At 41.4% G+C, this 15,809-nt stretch overlaps 1 protein-coding gene across 1 annotated transcript; it reads right to left on the bottom strand.

The window, feature by feature from the left end:
• Nucleotides 1-5,900: 5,900 nt before the first annotated feature.
• Nucleotides 5,901-11,232, bottom strand: LOC147613256 (subtilisin-like protease SBT2.3). Its single transcript, XM_086782532.1, has 10 exons — nt 11,027-11,232; nt 10,634-10,781; nt 9,174-9,568; nt 8,989-9,084; nt 8,827-8,899; nt 8,452-8,734; nt 8,011-8,339; nt 7,672-7,912; nt 6,674-6,955; nt 5,901-6,556 (listed from the first exon to the last, which is right to left on the bottom strand). Exons 1-10 carry the CDS (start codon nt 11,188-11,190, stop codon nt 6,093-6,095), a joined length of 2,475 nt encoding a protein of 824 aa, XP_086638658.1. The 5' UTR covers nt 11,191-11,232; the 3' UTR covers nt 5,901-6,092.
• Nucleotides 11,233-15,809: the final 4,577 nt, after the last annotated feature.

Raw genomic sequence — 15,809 nt, 5'->3', positions numbered from 1 at the left:
CAATCCAATCACGTCAAAAAACCTTAAAAAAAACATTAAGAAAGACCCATAAAAAATAAAAAAATCTATAAAAAACTATGGTTTTTGCTCTATGGAATTTTTGGATCATCAACCACCCAAGATCTAGATTGTCCCAATCTAGATCCTCAACTTTGCATCCATATCACTGATGACTAAAGCTTGAAAAATAATTAATTAGGAACTGTTTGTGGTAAATGACCTTTATTGCCACAAACTTGAGCATAAATAATGGGACTGCCATAGAACCTAAGCACAACATACACATACCTGTTCACAAGGTCTTTTGCTGTTGTGTCTCTTTGTGAAATGCTTTATGGCATAGCTCCCACTGTAGTGGTTGAGAGTGCACCTGAGAGTGCACCTAGGGGATAGTGGGGATTGTAGGTTGTAGTGATTGATTCTTGTAGGATTGGTTGAGAGGTAAGCTCCATAGGATATTCTACCCAAATGAGTTCACAAGACTGCAAGCCAGGGCTAGAAGCCCTTTTGCAAATCTTGTTAGGCCAAGGGAGGCCAGGGCTAGAAGCCCTTTTGCAAATCTTGTTAGCAGGTGTTATGTGTACATTATATGTGCATATACTAGGAGACTAACCCACCCCAGGCATGTGAGCATGGGAGCATGGGAACATGCTGTAGTGGGGAAAGCGTTAGACCTAACCTTGGGTTGAGGTTAGGGTCAAGCAACCAAGGGTCACACATGGAAATGGAAGGCCAAGAGTCACTCTGGAAATGGAAGGTCAAGAGTCACTCTGGCAATGGAAGTCCAAGAGTCACTCTGGAAACGGAAGGACAAGAGTCACTTTGAAAATGGAAGGCCAAGAGTCACTATGGAAATGGAAGGTCAAGAGTTACTTTGGAAATGGAGAGTCAAGAGTCACTTGAGAGCTCTCATATATAATAGGGGCATGGGGCACTCTCAAGGGATGTTCTCTTGTGTAGAGCATTATGTCTACTCTCTTACCATTGGACACCAAGGTAAGGTATGTGGTACTTCATTGTATTTATGTGTGCACCCTTGGGCTTGGGGGTGGTTGGGTGGTTGAGTATATGCCTGGTTCATGCATGTTTATGTATAGTGATTAACTAGAGAGAACTTTAGGGTTTTAATAGCACGCCAAGGTAGGCCTCTTGCTTTCAAGTTGTTGTTACATTAGCCTACAAAGAAGGATAAGATGACAATCACCAAGGGTGTAGCCATTAGGACACGCATGTTTACCAGAAGATAAACAACCACACAAGAAGGGATTCTCCTATATATCCCTTACCAAATCACTGCACAGACAAGGTAGGATATTTCAGAGTAGAGGAGCTAAAAAGGGTGAATGGCTACATGTTGAAGTTCCATGTCAAGGATGGCCATACAAACAAAGCTTATTACACAATAGTTCCATCCCCCTCCCCTCCAAATGCTAGAGGCTAATGCTTGAGGATGCAAATGCCAGTAGGCTCCTATAGAAAGTAGGACTGCTTAAGTTTTTGAGATTGCCGCCATGGAATCCAGGTAACGTGGTGGCAACCTATATGAGTGAACCATACATGATTTCCATGTGGACCTAGTCTAAGCTCTAGGTGGGCACAAGGTGATATTGATATTAACAATAGAGTCCGTACAAAATGCATTAACTTTTCCTAAGGTCAGCCATACATGGATAGAGCATAATTCCACAGAAATGGGAAGAGTTGCATTGTTCGACCCCACAAAGCTAGCAAAGCCCCACTAGACTGAAGTTAAACCACCTTATCTAGTCACCCCCCCAAGAGCCATTTGTACTTACTTTTCATTTTACAAACCTAACCACTTTATAGAGGTAGACATTGGGTCAGCCATACATGGATAGAGCATAATTCCACAGAAATGGGAAGAGTTGCATTGTTCAGCCCCACAAAGCTAAAAGAGCCCCACTAGACCGACGCTAAACCACCTTATCTAATCACCGCCCCAAGAACCATTTGTACTTACTTTTCATTTTATAAACCTAACCACTTTACAAAGGTAGACATTGGTATTCTTTTAAAATTGTATCGGGATTACAAGGAGTGGAATTTAGAAGTGGTTGTATAAATTTTTATTGAGTTAGTGTACAGAGAACTTTAGGAGGGGCAATACCTAGGGGAAGGTTTACTTCTCTCACAAGAATAATCTATTTGGGCCTAGATGCACTACATCAATTGCCCACCCTAATGGAAAGACCCTTTGAGGGGCATACCTCTACAAACAGTACAAGAGATAACATAAGAGGAAGCAGTCACCCCACTAGCAGAGAAGGCTTGAGTAGAAGGATAAGGGGAAGAGATAGTAGAGAAGACTGTTAGGTCGTCAAAGGATTAAAGAAAGAAGCTCATCCTCCAAGGTGTTGACTTAGCTATGATAGTTGGTCCCCCTGATATCAACTAGAGATGACTGAAAAGACTCCTATGTCAAAGGGTTGGAGAAAGAAGCTCGTCCTCTAAGGTGTTGACTTAGTTATGACATTAGAGTCAGGACATCAGAGTTCTGACATCAAACTCAGTACATTAGAGTCAGATTTTGACATGGAGAGGACCCCATCCTCAAGACCACAACAACAAGACAAAGGCAAGGGTGATGAAACTAAAGGCTAAGCAAAAAAATACAGTGCAAGAGTAGCAAGAAACTGCAACACAAGGACCGAGTGAGTCCGCAAGGGTGCAAACTATGCCACAATCTTTGGGACCATTGTCCCCCAAGTTGTTTGGCAAATTTAGTGGTAGAAACTATGAAGTCCAAAGATGCTCTCATGGCACTATTAGAGACATGGAGAGAATGCACTCTGAGGATTGATTAAATTCTATTGTCAATTTGGATAGGGTGATGTTGGCAAGCTAGGCCACTTTGATAAAAAAAGATAAGGTGATTGGGGCACCCCAGGTAGAGAGGGACATGGCCTTGTAAAATTTCCAAGAGCACTAGGTTGAGGTCCCAGCTGCGTCAAGGCTAGCAAAAGGAGATGGAATACCAATGCCTTCAAGTATGCAGTTGAGCTCACTAAGAGAGATGCACTCATTAGAAGCATGTAGCAGGACTTGGCCAAAGAGAGTCGACAAACTCAGACGCTGAACGGTCAGCAGGGGTGGAGGTAGAGAAGGATCAACTGATCTTGGAGGTTGCCAAACTTGGTGTTGTAGCACTGCATTCTTACACAATACCTCCATTTGGCCCTACAAGATGTGCCCCTAATGTTAATTTATTAGGGATATTCCCATGACCAACCATTTAATTTGTTGATGTTTACAAAGCTTTGTAGGAAAGTGCTGGCATATTATATGCACTTTGTTAACATGATGATATTTAAAGGGGACATTTGCCTAGAAAACCATGTAGAGATATAAAGTTAAAGCATTCATCTAATGGTATCAAACTATCATGCGTGGTGTGCCATCTTGAAGAATCCTTGTGCAAAGGCACATGTAGAGCAAATACTCTTGAATGCTAAAATTAATTTGCAGAGCCGATCGTTCGCTATGAATAATGCCATGATGGACCATGCCATAAGACATGGATCCATGAAGAGGGATTAGTTGACAATGGCCCAAATAGTCTTGCAAAAGGGAGCCAATGCATTGTTTTTCACCACTTTACAAGTTTCTTAACCCACTTTTGACAGGATGGAGAGGGATGAAGCATTTGAATTCATTATTAAACTTGAAAGATGGGACTACATGGATAAGTATGGACCATTGGGTGGTTCAAGCCTTGGATGATCAGGTGAAGGGGCAAACAAAGAGGTTGAGGATGTTAGAAGGAGATGACAAGGAGCCACCCTTAGGGGGCACAATTGAAGATAAGCCCAAAGAAATCGAAGCTTTCCAAGGAACACAATGATAGAGCAAGAGGATTAGCCCAAGGAGACAGAGTTCCTAGATCTTCATGACCATGCTTTTGAGGAAACACTACGGCCGAAAGAGAGTAACAAGCTGCACAAAGAAGGAGAGGTCCCATGTGGAATAGATACATGGAATGAACAAAGTAGAGGTTCCGCTTATGCGGTTATACCTTAATCATCCTTTTAAGCAGTGGATGCAAAATACGCTAGTTCCCTACATGGGGCCACATCCAGGCTTTGATAAAATTTCTCGATACAATCAGAATTTTCTTAAAAGATTTCATGGATGAGAAGGGAGTCATGTAGTGGGATAAATATGATGAGTCTCATGTGCTTGGCCTTGCATTTGACCTTAATATCGGGCCTACACTATGCTAAATATATGGGTTTTTTGCAAGGATTCAATTTTTGGAGGCATTCTAAATGCAAGCTTTTGAGGAGATATTTTCTTCTAAATTCATCCTGAATTCAAAAGATGTTTTCTTTTGAATGCATCCTCTCAGGCTACAATTTTGTGTTCACTTGCAACATTGGTAAACCTCTCCAACGATTAATTAAGATGGTGCAACACTTCCACTAGATGCGATCATCATCTGGAAGATGAAGTGAAGATCCTCACATTGACACACCCATCTTTCACAGCTTCCAAGGATAGAAGCAAATCTAGGTAAGGAGGTTGTTAACTCTTTTCCATACAACCAAAATCCCCACCTCGAGCCTCAGTTATATTCACATTATGTATAGGCCATGGGCCATTGATGTATTGAAGCCAACCATAGCCACAAACCTTGTATATATGGATAGATAGGATTGCAGCTACTAGCGTCTTGGCATGTTTAAGTTACCAACCTTGCGAAAAGCAAGGGTGATGTAATTGTTGATCATGCCATGCCTTGCGTCTATGCTGCGCAACTTCCAAGGCTTGGTTTTCTTCAAAGACGAAGAGATGATTGATGGGGGAGAATTCGAGGCATTAAAGTAGGAGACTTGGAGGGTGCCCACCTGATAGGAGCCATGGTTGAATTCGAAAGGGGAGATGGCTTCAAGCCCAAAGGCCAACTTGTTACATGTGGTGTGTACTCTCTCTATGATACATTGGGGACACTTTGGGTCATTATATTCGGTCTACGCTCCAATTAATTAATTAGTGCCCGTACATTCGCTCACGACGTTCGCTCCCTCAACTTTTTCTCTCTCTCCGTCAACGTTCGACGATCGGGCTCTCCGTCACGCTCGTGAACGTTGATTTTTTTCAACTCTCTCTCCGTCAACTTCGCTTAATGTTCGCTCTCTGCGTCAACTTCGCTCTCTCCATCGACCTCACTCAATGTTCGCTCTCTCTCTCTGTCTCTCTCTCGCGGGGCTTCTGCCCAACTGAAAAAGGCGATGCAAGCTCTTTTTAAACCTACTGTAGAAGATTCAAGAGTGGGAAGCATCTAGAAGAAGAAAATAAAAAAACCCAAAAAATAATAACAATGGGACCCAACCCTTAACCCTTGGAGACATTTAATTAAGCTAAGGTTTGTAATTCAACTCCTAAGGTTCCCTTTAAGTAATTAATTAATGTAAAAATAATTTAGTCCCATATTTAGCTCAATATCCTGGGTGATTCTATCAAATACTTGATGCTAAATATATGCTTGCGTGGAAGTTGTCATTGAGGAGGAGAATGTGTCATGTGTTTAAAGGTTGTGTAAAAGGGTGATTGTAAAAGGGAAAAGGGTACATTAAGAAGAGTGAAGAAAATTCGAAAGTTGTGGACCACATGGATAATTTTTGGGTACATATATGGCAAGTTCGTTAACAACATTATTGGTGTCTATGAGTTCATTGAAGTCAGATCATTTTGTATTGGATTTCAATGAAGTTAAATATGAGAGCTTAATTATCAAGGAGATTATCCTTGAGTCTTAAGTAATTAGCAATGGGCTTCTTAATTATGTGTTGATTTTCTTTGTCCCCATCATGTGTTATACCATTTTCTTAGATCCTCTCCTTAGGAGATTAGGTTTTGAATATATGAAAAGTCTTAGGAATATTCATTGTGTTTCAATCATTTGCATTGATTAAGATTATGATTAGTAATACATATGTTTATTATAACACACAGACATAGCTTAATGAGCAGAGACTGCTTATCAGCAGGCTCTTGGACCACGGGATACTGGTTTTGGGCTCTTGAACCACATAACTCTACTTTTTGGTGGCTGGTTTACGTGTAGATAGAAGTCACTGCTTTCTAGAGAATTGCATGAACGTTGGTGCAATTTTGTGAAGGCTAGGTTTAGTGATGGAGACCACTGAGATGGGAACAAGGGCTGTATGTCCATTGCTACCAGACAAGAGGAAATGGCCAAAGCTAGGTTTTCCAGTGGTCTCCGTTGGGGTGATGGACACTGAGAGCTCTTGTGTCTTGTTAGGAGCAATGGTGAATTGCATGGGATTGATGGTCACTGACACCCCTTCGGGTTCCACGATTTTCACAGTGTAGGTCTCCGACGCTGCTGCAATGTTTATGACCTTCCTCGGAACCAAGCGATTACTTGTCAAGTTGGCTATGGTGATGGATGGCAGGTTCAGATCAGTGGCCATGCCTGCTGATGATGTAGTATCACATGCAACACCTGTGGCGTTTTTCACCATCTCAGCAGCTCCAGGTACAGTGCACAAAAACTTCACGTAGTCTTCAAAACCTGGGGCAAAAGCACGAATTAATCAGGTTGCTGATTTGTTTGCAATTTGTTGATACATTGCTAGTAGACATGAAATTTATCATAGGAGAGGGAGACACTGGATAATGCATGTTTTACTGGCATCAAAGACAAGTCCTGGATCGAGGGCAGCGGTTGCATTCACGGCCCCCCCTCCAAAATCAAATGGTGTGGCTGGGCCAAGTGCAACACTGATGTTATTGGAAGGGTTTTGGGCAAGCAAAGGCTTCCCATGCTGGTCTACAATGTAGGCTGTGGTTGCCAAAGCTGAAGAAAGGGCTGCAGGGCTGAGCGTTGGATTCTTCTTCTTCACAAGTGCGACAATGCCTGCGATGTGAGGGGTCGCCATGCTGGTCCCCGATATCATAGCAAACCTTTGGCCTGCACCATCATTGTGAGCATTCATCAACTAAAGCAAAACAGAATATGCTCTTCTTGCTATGTAAAGTAACATGCTGCACACAAGCCCAACATAGGCTGCAAGACGGTATTGCTACTGAGCTTTTATTGCTAGCATGGAACACTTCCTTGATTTTGCTACATATCATGGTATGGACGAGAAAAATCATGTTTTGCTTCTGTGTGTGTATGTATCTATGCTTGTATGCATCTATGCACGGAGCACACAGATACCCCCTGCTGCAAACAAGCATTGTTATGTATGCAAGCATGTGCCTTTATTTTGCTAGCACAGATGTATATCTATCTGTGAATGTTTGTGATCTGAGCTTGATTACCTAAGCTACACATCAAAGTAGCAAGCGTGGACAAGAAAAAAATACATTTTGCTTCCAAAATGACCACATGCGCGCGCCTATGTATATGTATCCGTGTATGTAATATGTAGGCGTGCACAAAAATACATATTATGCAATCAAGCATTGTTATGAGCTTGTTTGTATGCATAGCTACCCATGATAAGCATTCATGCATGTGTCCATATGGGTATGCACATACGTACCTATCATGTATGTATGCATACCTACTTATAATGAGATGTATGAATCTATGTATGTGTGCATGCATGCACAGAGAGACCTATCCTACAAATAGATACTAGCCAACATGGGCACCAGCAAATAGTGAAGCACACTGACCTTGAAAGGCTGAAGAGTCCATCCCAATGGTGGACCAGCCTGCCCATATCATACTGCCCGGAGCCATTATGTCTGGCTTCAAAACTTCTGCTACTTGGAAATTATCGTCTGCAGAGTCAGGTCCCCTTGAAGAGAATGTGGCAACTTTGGGAGCTTCATGGCTGAATTGGGCCTTCGCACCCCCCAGAATTTGTGCGGTTGCAGTGAAATTGGGTGCACTAGTGTAGTAGTCCAAAACAGCCTGCATTGTGCATGCCAATTAGACAAGATCTTCAAGGCATAAAATGATCATCTAATTACACACATTAACAGCTTTAGCACTATTAACATTGAGATTACCTTTGTGCCATTCGTGGTTGGGACAATTATAGCAGGGATTGGGATTGGAGCTAATGGAATGTTGAACTGGCTATCGAGTTGGGCTGCTATAACCATCACCACACCCACAGCAGACAAATTTTTGATTGTGCTAACAACATTGCTCAATGTGGATCCCCCTAAGAGGAAATCTATACTATAGCTGCAAATCAAGACTCTGCCTTGCACCATTGCCTTCTTGAACAAGCTCGCATCCTGGCATTCGTTGGCATTTGGAAGTGTGCTACTATCATTATCCAGAGCATCGCTTGCGAGTATCAGACTATACATGCCTTTGCCAGGGGTACTTGCTGATCATGCCCACCCATCCGCATCAGTATTGTCCTAAGAACCCTCTTCTTGTACTTGCTCTATCTAATCAAACCATAAGATGATGATAGTGAAAGCAAAGGAATTACATACATGCAAGCCCTATTCCTTGGACTGTCACATTGTTGCCCAGAATCATCGAGTTTGGATAGGTCCTGTCATGAACACTGGCGGCAACTGAGCATATCCAAGGGCTGAAGGACAAGATTGACTGGGGATAAGGGCCTGCATTCCCTGCAGCTTGTGCCACAAATACACCAGCTTTGTTTGCCGAAAGCATTGCCATATCAAAGATGCTGAAGTATGTAGCAACCCCAGCTGGCGGGCCACCTGGACCAATGGACAGGCTCAAAATGTCGACCTTATCTTTCACAGCCTGATTGGAGTATGATTCAAAGATGGGTCTCGTCAATGTAAGGATTATTGGGCTATAAAAGGCAATGCTGAATTAAAAGAAGGGAAATCAACCTGCTCTAAGGCAGCTACCACATCTGATATAAATCCTCCAAATCCTAAGTACAGTGCTTTATACACTGCAATACTGCACAAGAGAAGACCATCAAAAAGATCATAATGAGAACCATTTTCTTCAAATTTTCAGGTATAACAAAAAGAGCTGGAATTCCATACTGGGATCTTGGTGCCATGCCACTAGCAAACCCATAACTCAGACCGTCCACTATCACTTCAATGGCATTGTTTCCAGCCGCTGTTGAAGCAGTATGGCTGTATATGGTAATTCAACAAAGGCGTCATACCAGTATAAGGTGGTAAGGTAATTAGTTCAAACATGCATAAGACGATTCAATACTCACGTGCCATGGCCATCTGCATCCAATGGTGATGCGAAGTCAATGGTGGCATTGAACACCCCACTGGCAATGGCAGCTGCAGCAAAGTGCTGTGCACCCACAAGCTTGTTGTTGCAAGAGCCTTCGGGGAACTCAGCTGCCACTTCACAGGATCCTTTGTAGTGAGTGGCATTGGGGTATGGCTTGAGTGTGTTGTCGGAGAAGCTGGGGTGGGTGGGGTCTATGCCTGTGTCAATCACTCCTATCACAATGCCCTCACCTGCATTGATGGCACCGCCTTCTTCCTGCCATGCCCCATCAGGTAGCCCTAGATAGGCTGGAGTGTATGTGGTTTGCTTCCTCACTCCATTGTCCCTCTCCACCAGCACTACCTCTTGCAATTTGGCTAAAATGGAAGCCTGCCACAAGTTACAGAACACGTTCTAGTCATATGCCCATGCATGGCATATCATTAGCTTATGCGTCTGTGCTTGGCAGATCGTGAGTGTGTGTCCATGCTTGCCAGACCACAAGCTTATCCTAGATTCAATCTAGTTTTATGTGAAGGTGCGTTTCTTAGGCAACCTGGCTAAATCCACGTCATGTCACCATGACTGGCACGTTATTAGTAGCTTACCACCACTGAGTACCCAGGCCATGTGACAATGCTTACACTCTTTTTTCCCGACTGCTGGCCTTAGGCCCAAGATCCTCCCATAGTTACCATTTTTCACCACCCACAGGCGATGCCGCAGAGGAAGCACCACATGTGGGGTTTCGAACCTAGGATCTCTTGGTCCTAGACAAACACCTCAACCACTTGAGCTATCACCTCATTGATGTGATGCCGCAGAGGAAGCACCACATGTGGGGTTTCGAACCTAGGACCTCTTGGTCCTAGACAAACACCTCAACCACTTGAGCTATCACCTCATTGATGTGACAATGCTTACACTTAGCCATGTCTATGGTCATATTAGGGTATGATGTAATCTTGGTGGGTAGTAATTTACAACACTTTAGAAGTGCTTATTATGCTACAAGCATGCAAATAGATGAGTAAAGCAGCATGGCCACATTCAGGATCTTATGCTTCAATAATCTGTGCTATATGCATATGAATGACGCTCAGATACACACAAAGCTGTACTTATTATGTCATGCACATGGGTTGTACTTTAAAGTAGCTCATATTTTTTGTTAGGACTTATGTCTTGCTATCAAAGTGAGGTTAATTCATTTTGATTATGATGCTGATGCCTCTGACAATGATGATATTTATGTAGTAGTGTTGCACTGAGGTAGCTTCGAGTGATTCCACTCGTCATACATCAGGATAAAAAGTTTGGTTAAGGATCATGATGATGAAATTGAACTCAATAATCGTCATGATTAAGCTGGTTATGAAGCATGGCTATAACAATGAAATTGGTTATGAAGCATGATTATGTTAATTTGATTGGTTATTATTATATGGGCTTCACCTGTTTCTCGGATAAGAGAGCAGAAAAGCCATTGACGAGGTGCTTATAGCTGTAAAGCTTCTGGTAAGTTCCACTTGTGAAAGTGCTTTGAAGGAGAGAGTCATGAGTGCTGATTAAATATGAAGCATAATCATCTGGAGATAATTGGCTGCATAGTTAACAAAAGATCAACTTTAAAATCCTGTACTTAGGCAACATAGAGGATTAAGCACAACAGGATTGCTTTTCATAATGCTAGCTGCACAAGATTTAAGTGGAGCTTATTGTTTTTAAAGCGATAATTAGCTGAAATGATATCAATTATTATTGTGGGGAGCTCAAAAACAACACGTAGCTAGATGTGCTTCATTAGAACAAGATCTTGTATTAATGATGCTGGGAAGCTGGATTAACCCTGGCATGTAGATTCCATCTCCTTGCAACTTTTCATCGAATAAGTGAACTACTGGCGGGTCCTTGAGCAAAACGATGTAAACATGTTGAGGTTTTGGATTGATGGCTTCCGCATGGGAGCTTAATAAACAAGCCGCAGCTATAAACAGGAGATAGAAAAGCATATTTTGAATTGTTGCTGAATAGAAGTGAAAAGAAATGGGCTGTTCTTGAAACTGATGCACAGGAGGTGGTTTATTTATAGTATCAGTTTACGAGATGGTGCAGCAGAAAATTAATTAAGGTTTTGATTGCACGCTTCACGATTAAGCTACAGGTTTTGCTTGCGTGCAAAGAGAGGAGGGCTTGCATTTGCTTCGAAGGAAGACTGACTCCACACGAAGGTGATGGCTTCCATCATTTGAATAATGAGTCAGTCCCCTCTTGCAAACTTACATGTGTATTATGCCAATCATAGGGATTTTTACACTCCTCTTTTTTTTCTTTTTCTTTCCTTCAAAAAAATTGGTGCTAGAGAGTGCTGATTTAACATTTAAAATTCCCTCTCTAAAATAAATTCACATGTACCAACTTGTTGTCCCCTCTTGATGGCCTAAGACATACTAGCCTCTATGAATGTAGTCTTCACATGAGTGGACACATGTGGTAACTTCTTGTCCCTCGATGGGCTAAGATATAGACTCATTAACCTAAAGGCCGCAACGGCAAATTAGTACAATCTGTAGACAATTTGGTATGTGATTAGAGATGTGAGGGCATGCCCTATATAACTATCATTACAAAATGAAAAATGGGAAAAACATTTGTAGAATGTAAAACAAAAAATTGTTTCTCGAGCTTAGTTTCCCATGATGATTGCCAATGATTTTAGTGTTTCCTACCCAAACTACTCACGTACTAGCCTACTCGTGTGGCTACAACTTCCCTTTGTATGCAGATCATGGAGTTGTTGACATAGAGTGAGAATTTGGTCCCTTTGAGGAGCTATGGGTTTAGCCATACATGCATCCCATGAACATGCCCCTGATTTCCTTGTGGGTGGTTCGTGGTCTCCTATGAGTATTTAGGAAAATGTAGGGACTAATATTTGCCCAATGTCTATTTAAAAGGGGTTTCTAAAGAGTGTTGCGCTATTCTAGATGAAAAACGTTAGATGTTTTAGTAATTGCCCAAATTTACTAGTTTTGATTGATTTTGGAAATAAATATATCAAAGTCACACTATTAGAAACTTATTAATTAATTTCCATACTTTTAAGTTCATATAGAAATTACATTCTCTAATCTATTTATATTTATATCATGATATTAAGTAAAAAAACTATGAATATATTATTAATGTATAATAAGTTATCTTTGACATGTTTTGCATTAGGGCATTCTATTTTCATCTATTGGTAGGGAAAAACTTAGTTTTTTGGTGATTTACATGAACTTGGAGCCCAAGAGGGTTAGATTTCATTACCTTAAGCCAAGGATTAGCTTCATAATTATGATTAGGAATGAAATCCATTCTAAAAACATGAGCATTGGGCTTCATTAAGTTGAATTAGAGTGAGATTTCTAATTTTTGTCCATGCATTATTGGATTTGTCCATGTATTTAATTAGAGTGAGATTATTAATTTTTGTCCATGCATTTAATAATTTGTTCATGCATTATTGGATTTGGTAGATGAGAAGCATGCTAAACTAATAAAAAAACAGTTAATTGTGTATCACAATCATAAACTAGGATTAGGATCATTAATCACATCCCATCAAGTCTAAAAAATTCATAAAAACCACCAAAAACTAGGCTAAACCAGCTCTCATGTAAGGGACGTGAGCCTATAAGCCACAATCCTGCGCAAAAAGATGTGAGCATGGAGACGTGAGCCATGAGTCCGGACATGTAAGCCGTGAGCTGTAAGATGTAAACCTGTAGACGTGAGCTTAGAGAAGTGAGTCTAGAGGTAGCTATACCCAATATAGCACATACGAATTATTACTTCCATAAAATGCATAACGGACGCATCTCCCTATGTTCTTGGAATATTTTCTTGTCATACAATTTGTACAAGCTACAAACTCCAAGGAAAAATTCTATTCTTTATAATTATTAGAGAATTAAGTATACTTAATAAGTATACTTATTAAGTATACTTATTACCAAATAATTGCTCACTAATTTTGTCATATATCCAGTTCCTAGATTTTCCTACCATAGGTAGGCTCACTTTGTACATAAGTCGAGTTTATAAAAAAAGGGGTGAGCCTACAAATGTGAGTCTAGAGGCGTGAGCTTATTATATACATGAACATGGATGGTGTGAGCTAGGACACATAAACCTACATATGTGAGCCTATAGACGTGAACCTACAGTTAGAGACGTAAATCAAGACACATGAGCCTAGCAGCAACATAAAAAATTAAAACAAAACAAAAAAATCAAATTAAAAAAAACTTGTTTGAAACCATTTTTAGATCTGCACAGCAAAGACACTAGGGACCTTTGATGTAAACCCGATTATTGGAAACTACAATACAATCAATTGTAGCACATCAAACCACACTTCCTCAAACCCACCAAGTCTTTTGATCCCACCAAATGATGACCAGTAGAGTGCTCCCTAGTTAATAAGGCTAGACTCCTTCAAATCCACCTCAAGCGAGGAGCTTTAGGAGGAAATGAGCTAACGAAGCACATACATGAGTGGAGGAATAACGGAACCCCTAGAAACATAAGCTACCACCACGGGCCTCTGAGCTTTGGATTCACAAACTGGCTTTGTTTAACAATGCCTTAAATTTTATGAAGAAGGCATTCAACTGCCCTATCTTTGGGTGCACATAGCTCGAGTGAAGGAGCTTGAACGGGACAACGACACCTCAAGGTTTAGCTCCCATAGGAAGTGGTCAAACCATGTTAGATGCCACAATGTTTCAAACATTTGGTGATGATCTTGAGGTGAGTTATCCTAAGCCGACCATGATCGACAAGCAGCCAAAAAATATGGCAAACATGACATGTCTCTTTTATAGTACCACCAGGGATAGGCGTTCCCTAGTACACCTAGCAAAATAAGCACACATAGTGCACACTGGAGTGCTGCACACAGGAGCCCATTATAGAAGTGCCTTTACCATGGAACCAAGTTCTAGTTCTTCTCTCTTTGGATGAGGAACATAGAATATGGGGAGGGCTAAGGATCCAATGTTAGGGACTACCTCATCAAAAAGGGATCCATGCGTGAACATTCACAGAATATGTCCTTAGCTACAACAAGCTTGCACACTCAAGGCCAAGTTAGTGGAGGACAAGTGCCATTAGAAACTACATAGCCTAACCCCATAGGGAAAGAGCTCTCGTATCTTGAAATAGAGGGTTTTGCGTAACCACCTCCTTATGTTCCCCTGCCATGTGAATACGCATAGGATATGTTGAGGATGGAGTTTGACATGGGAGGGGGGTTGCCACAAATATAAAATACATAGAGGCTTAGAGTTAGGCAAACGAAAGCCAATCCAATCTCAAGGATGATGATGACCAATTTTGATGGAACTAGAGATCCCATTTAGTAACTAGAAAAGTTTGATTGAATTTGTGAGGCCATGGGAAGGATTGATGATCCCACCAAGATATGCTTGTTTTCCTGAAGGTAAAACATGCATGCACTTTAGGTCACTAAACCCACTAGAAAAGGCTAGCTATTATGAGGTCTTGAGATACACTTTTTAGCGAGACTCTCGCCTAGTGGACCTAGATGGGAAGGATTGATGATCCCACCAAGATCTACTTGTTTGCCCTGAAGGTAAAACATGCATGCGCTTTAAGTCACTAAACCCACTAGAAAAGGCTAGCTACTATGAGGTCTTGAGATACACTTTTATAGCGAGACTCTTGCCTAGTGGAGTTAGATGGAGACCAATTACAGATCTATAACTTAAATCAAGAGGAAAGAGAAACCATGCGAGACTATGTTGCTAGTAGAACCAAGTATCTCCACATGAGATGCAACAGATTGGATGACCTCTCACTCATTATCAATTTCAAGAGTAAGAGACTTCATGAACATCTATAGGTCTACATTGCAAATTCAATTCTTTAACACTCACTACAAACACATGAAATATTGAAGCATCCATCCTCAAACAACAATGAAAGTGAAGGAAAGAGTGGATCAAAACATGCTGGAGTAAAGCAACCAAAGAGGATTACACTACATCTTTCACGAGTGTTGCCGCTGTGCCACAAGGCAATAGACCTAGTAGATAACCTACAAGATAAGGATGTAGAATTCGTCCACCCAAACTGAGAGAGATAGGGGATGCATCATCCAAACTTCATCGTCACAGCCAAGGGTGCCAATCCAGCACTTGCTAGAGTCCTAGTCAAGGAGACGAGCATGAACAAGTTGGTAGAGAATCTGGTCAATTGTTTAGGCTAGTAGTGGCAAGGACAACCCTTAGGGTAGCCTTAAGGCCAACCCCACCTCAAGTATAACACCCACATCTATTTCCATGAAGAGTTATGGTTTAGTGCACAATTCACTGTCGTAATCATAGAAAAGTACATAATGTTGAATGCTAAAGCCTAGAAAGCAACAATTTTGTGCTCACTGCTAGCACCACGAGAACCATGAACAAATCTACATCATCTTTGCTGGAAGCTTGGCCCTAGGGCCAATCTACTAGTAGAGATGGTGTGACTTTGTTGATGGTAGCTTGGCCCTAGGGCCACTCTACTAGCAAAGAGGATGTAGATATGTTCATGGTGGTAGCTTGGCCCTAAGGCCATTCTA

The sequence above is a fragment of the Cibotium barometz genome, chromosome 44, assembly GCF_041138505.1.
Source record: "Cibotium barometz isolate CiBa-2024 chromosome 44, ASM4113850v1, whole genome shotgun sequence".
Lineage (NCBI taxonomy): Eukaryota > Viridiplantae > Streptophyta > Polypodiopsida > Cyatheales > Cibotiaceae > Cibotium > Cibotium barometz.
The sequence above is the reverse complement of the archived record's forward strand: the minus strand, read 5'-3'. Positions and strand labels throughout refer to the sequence as shown.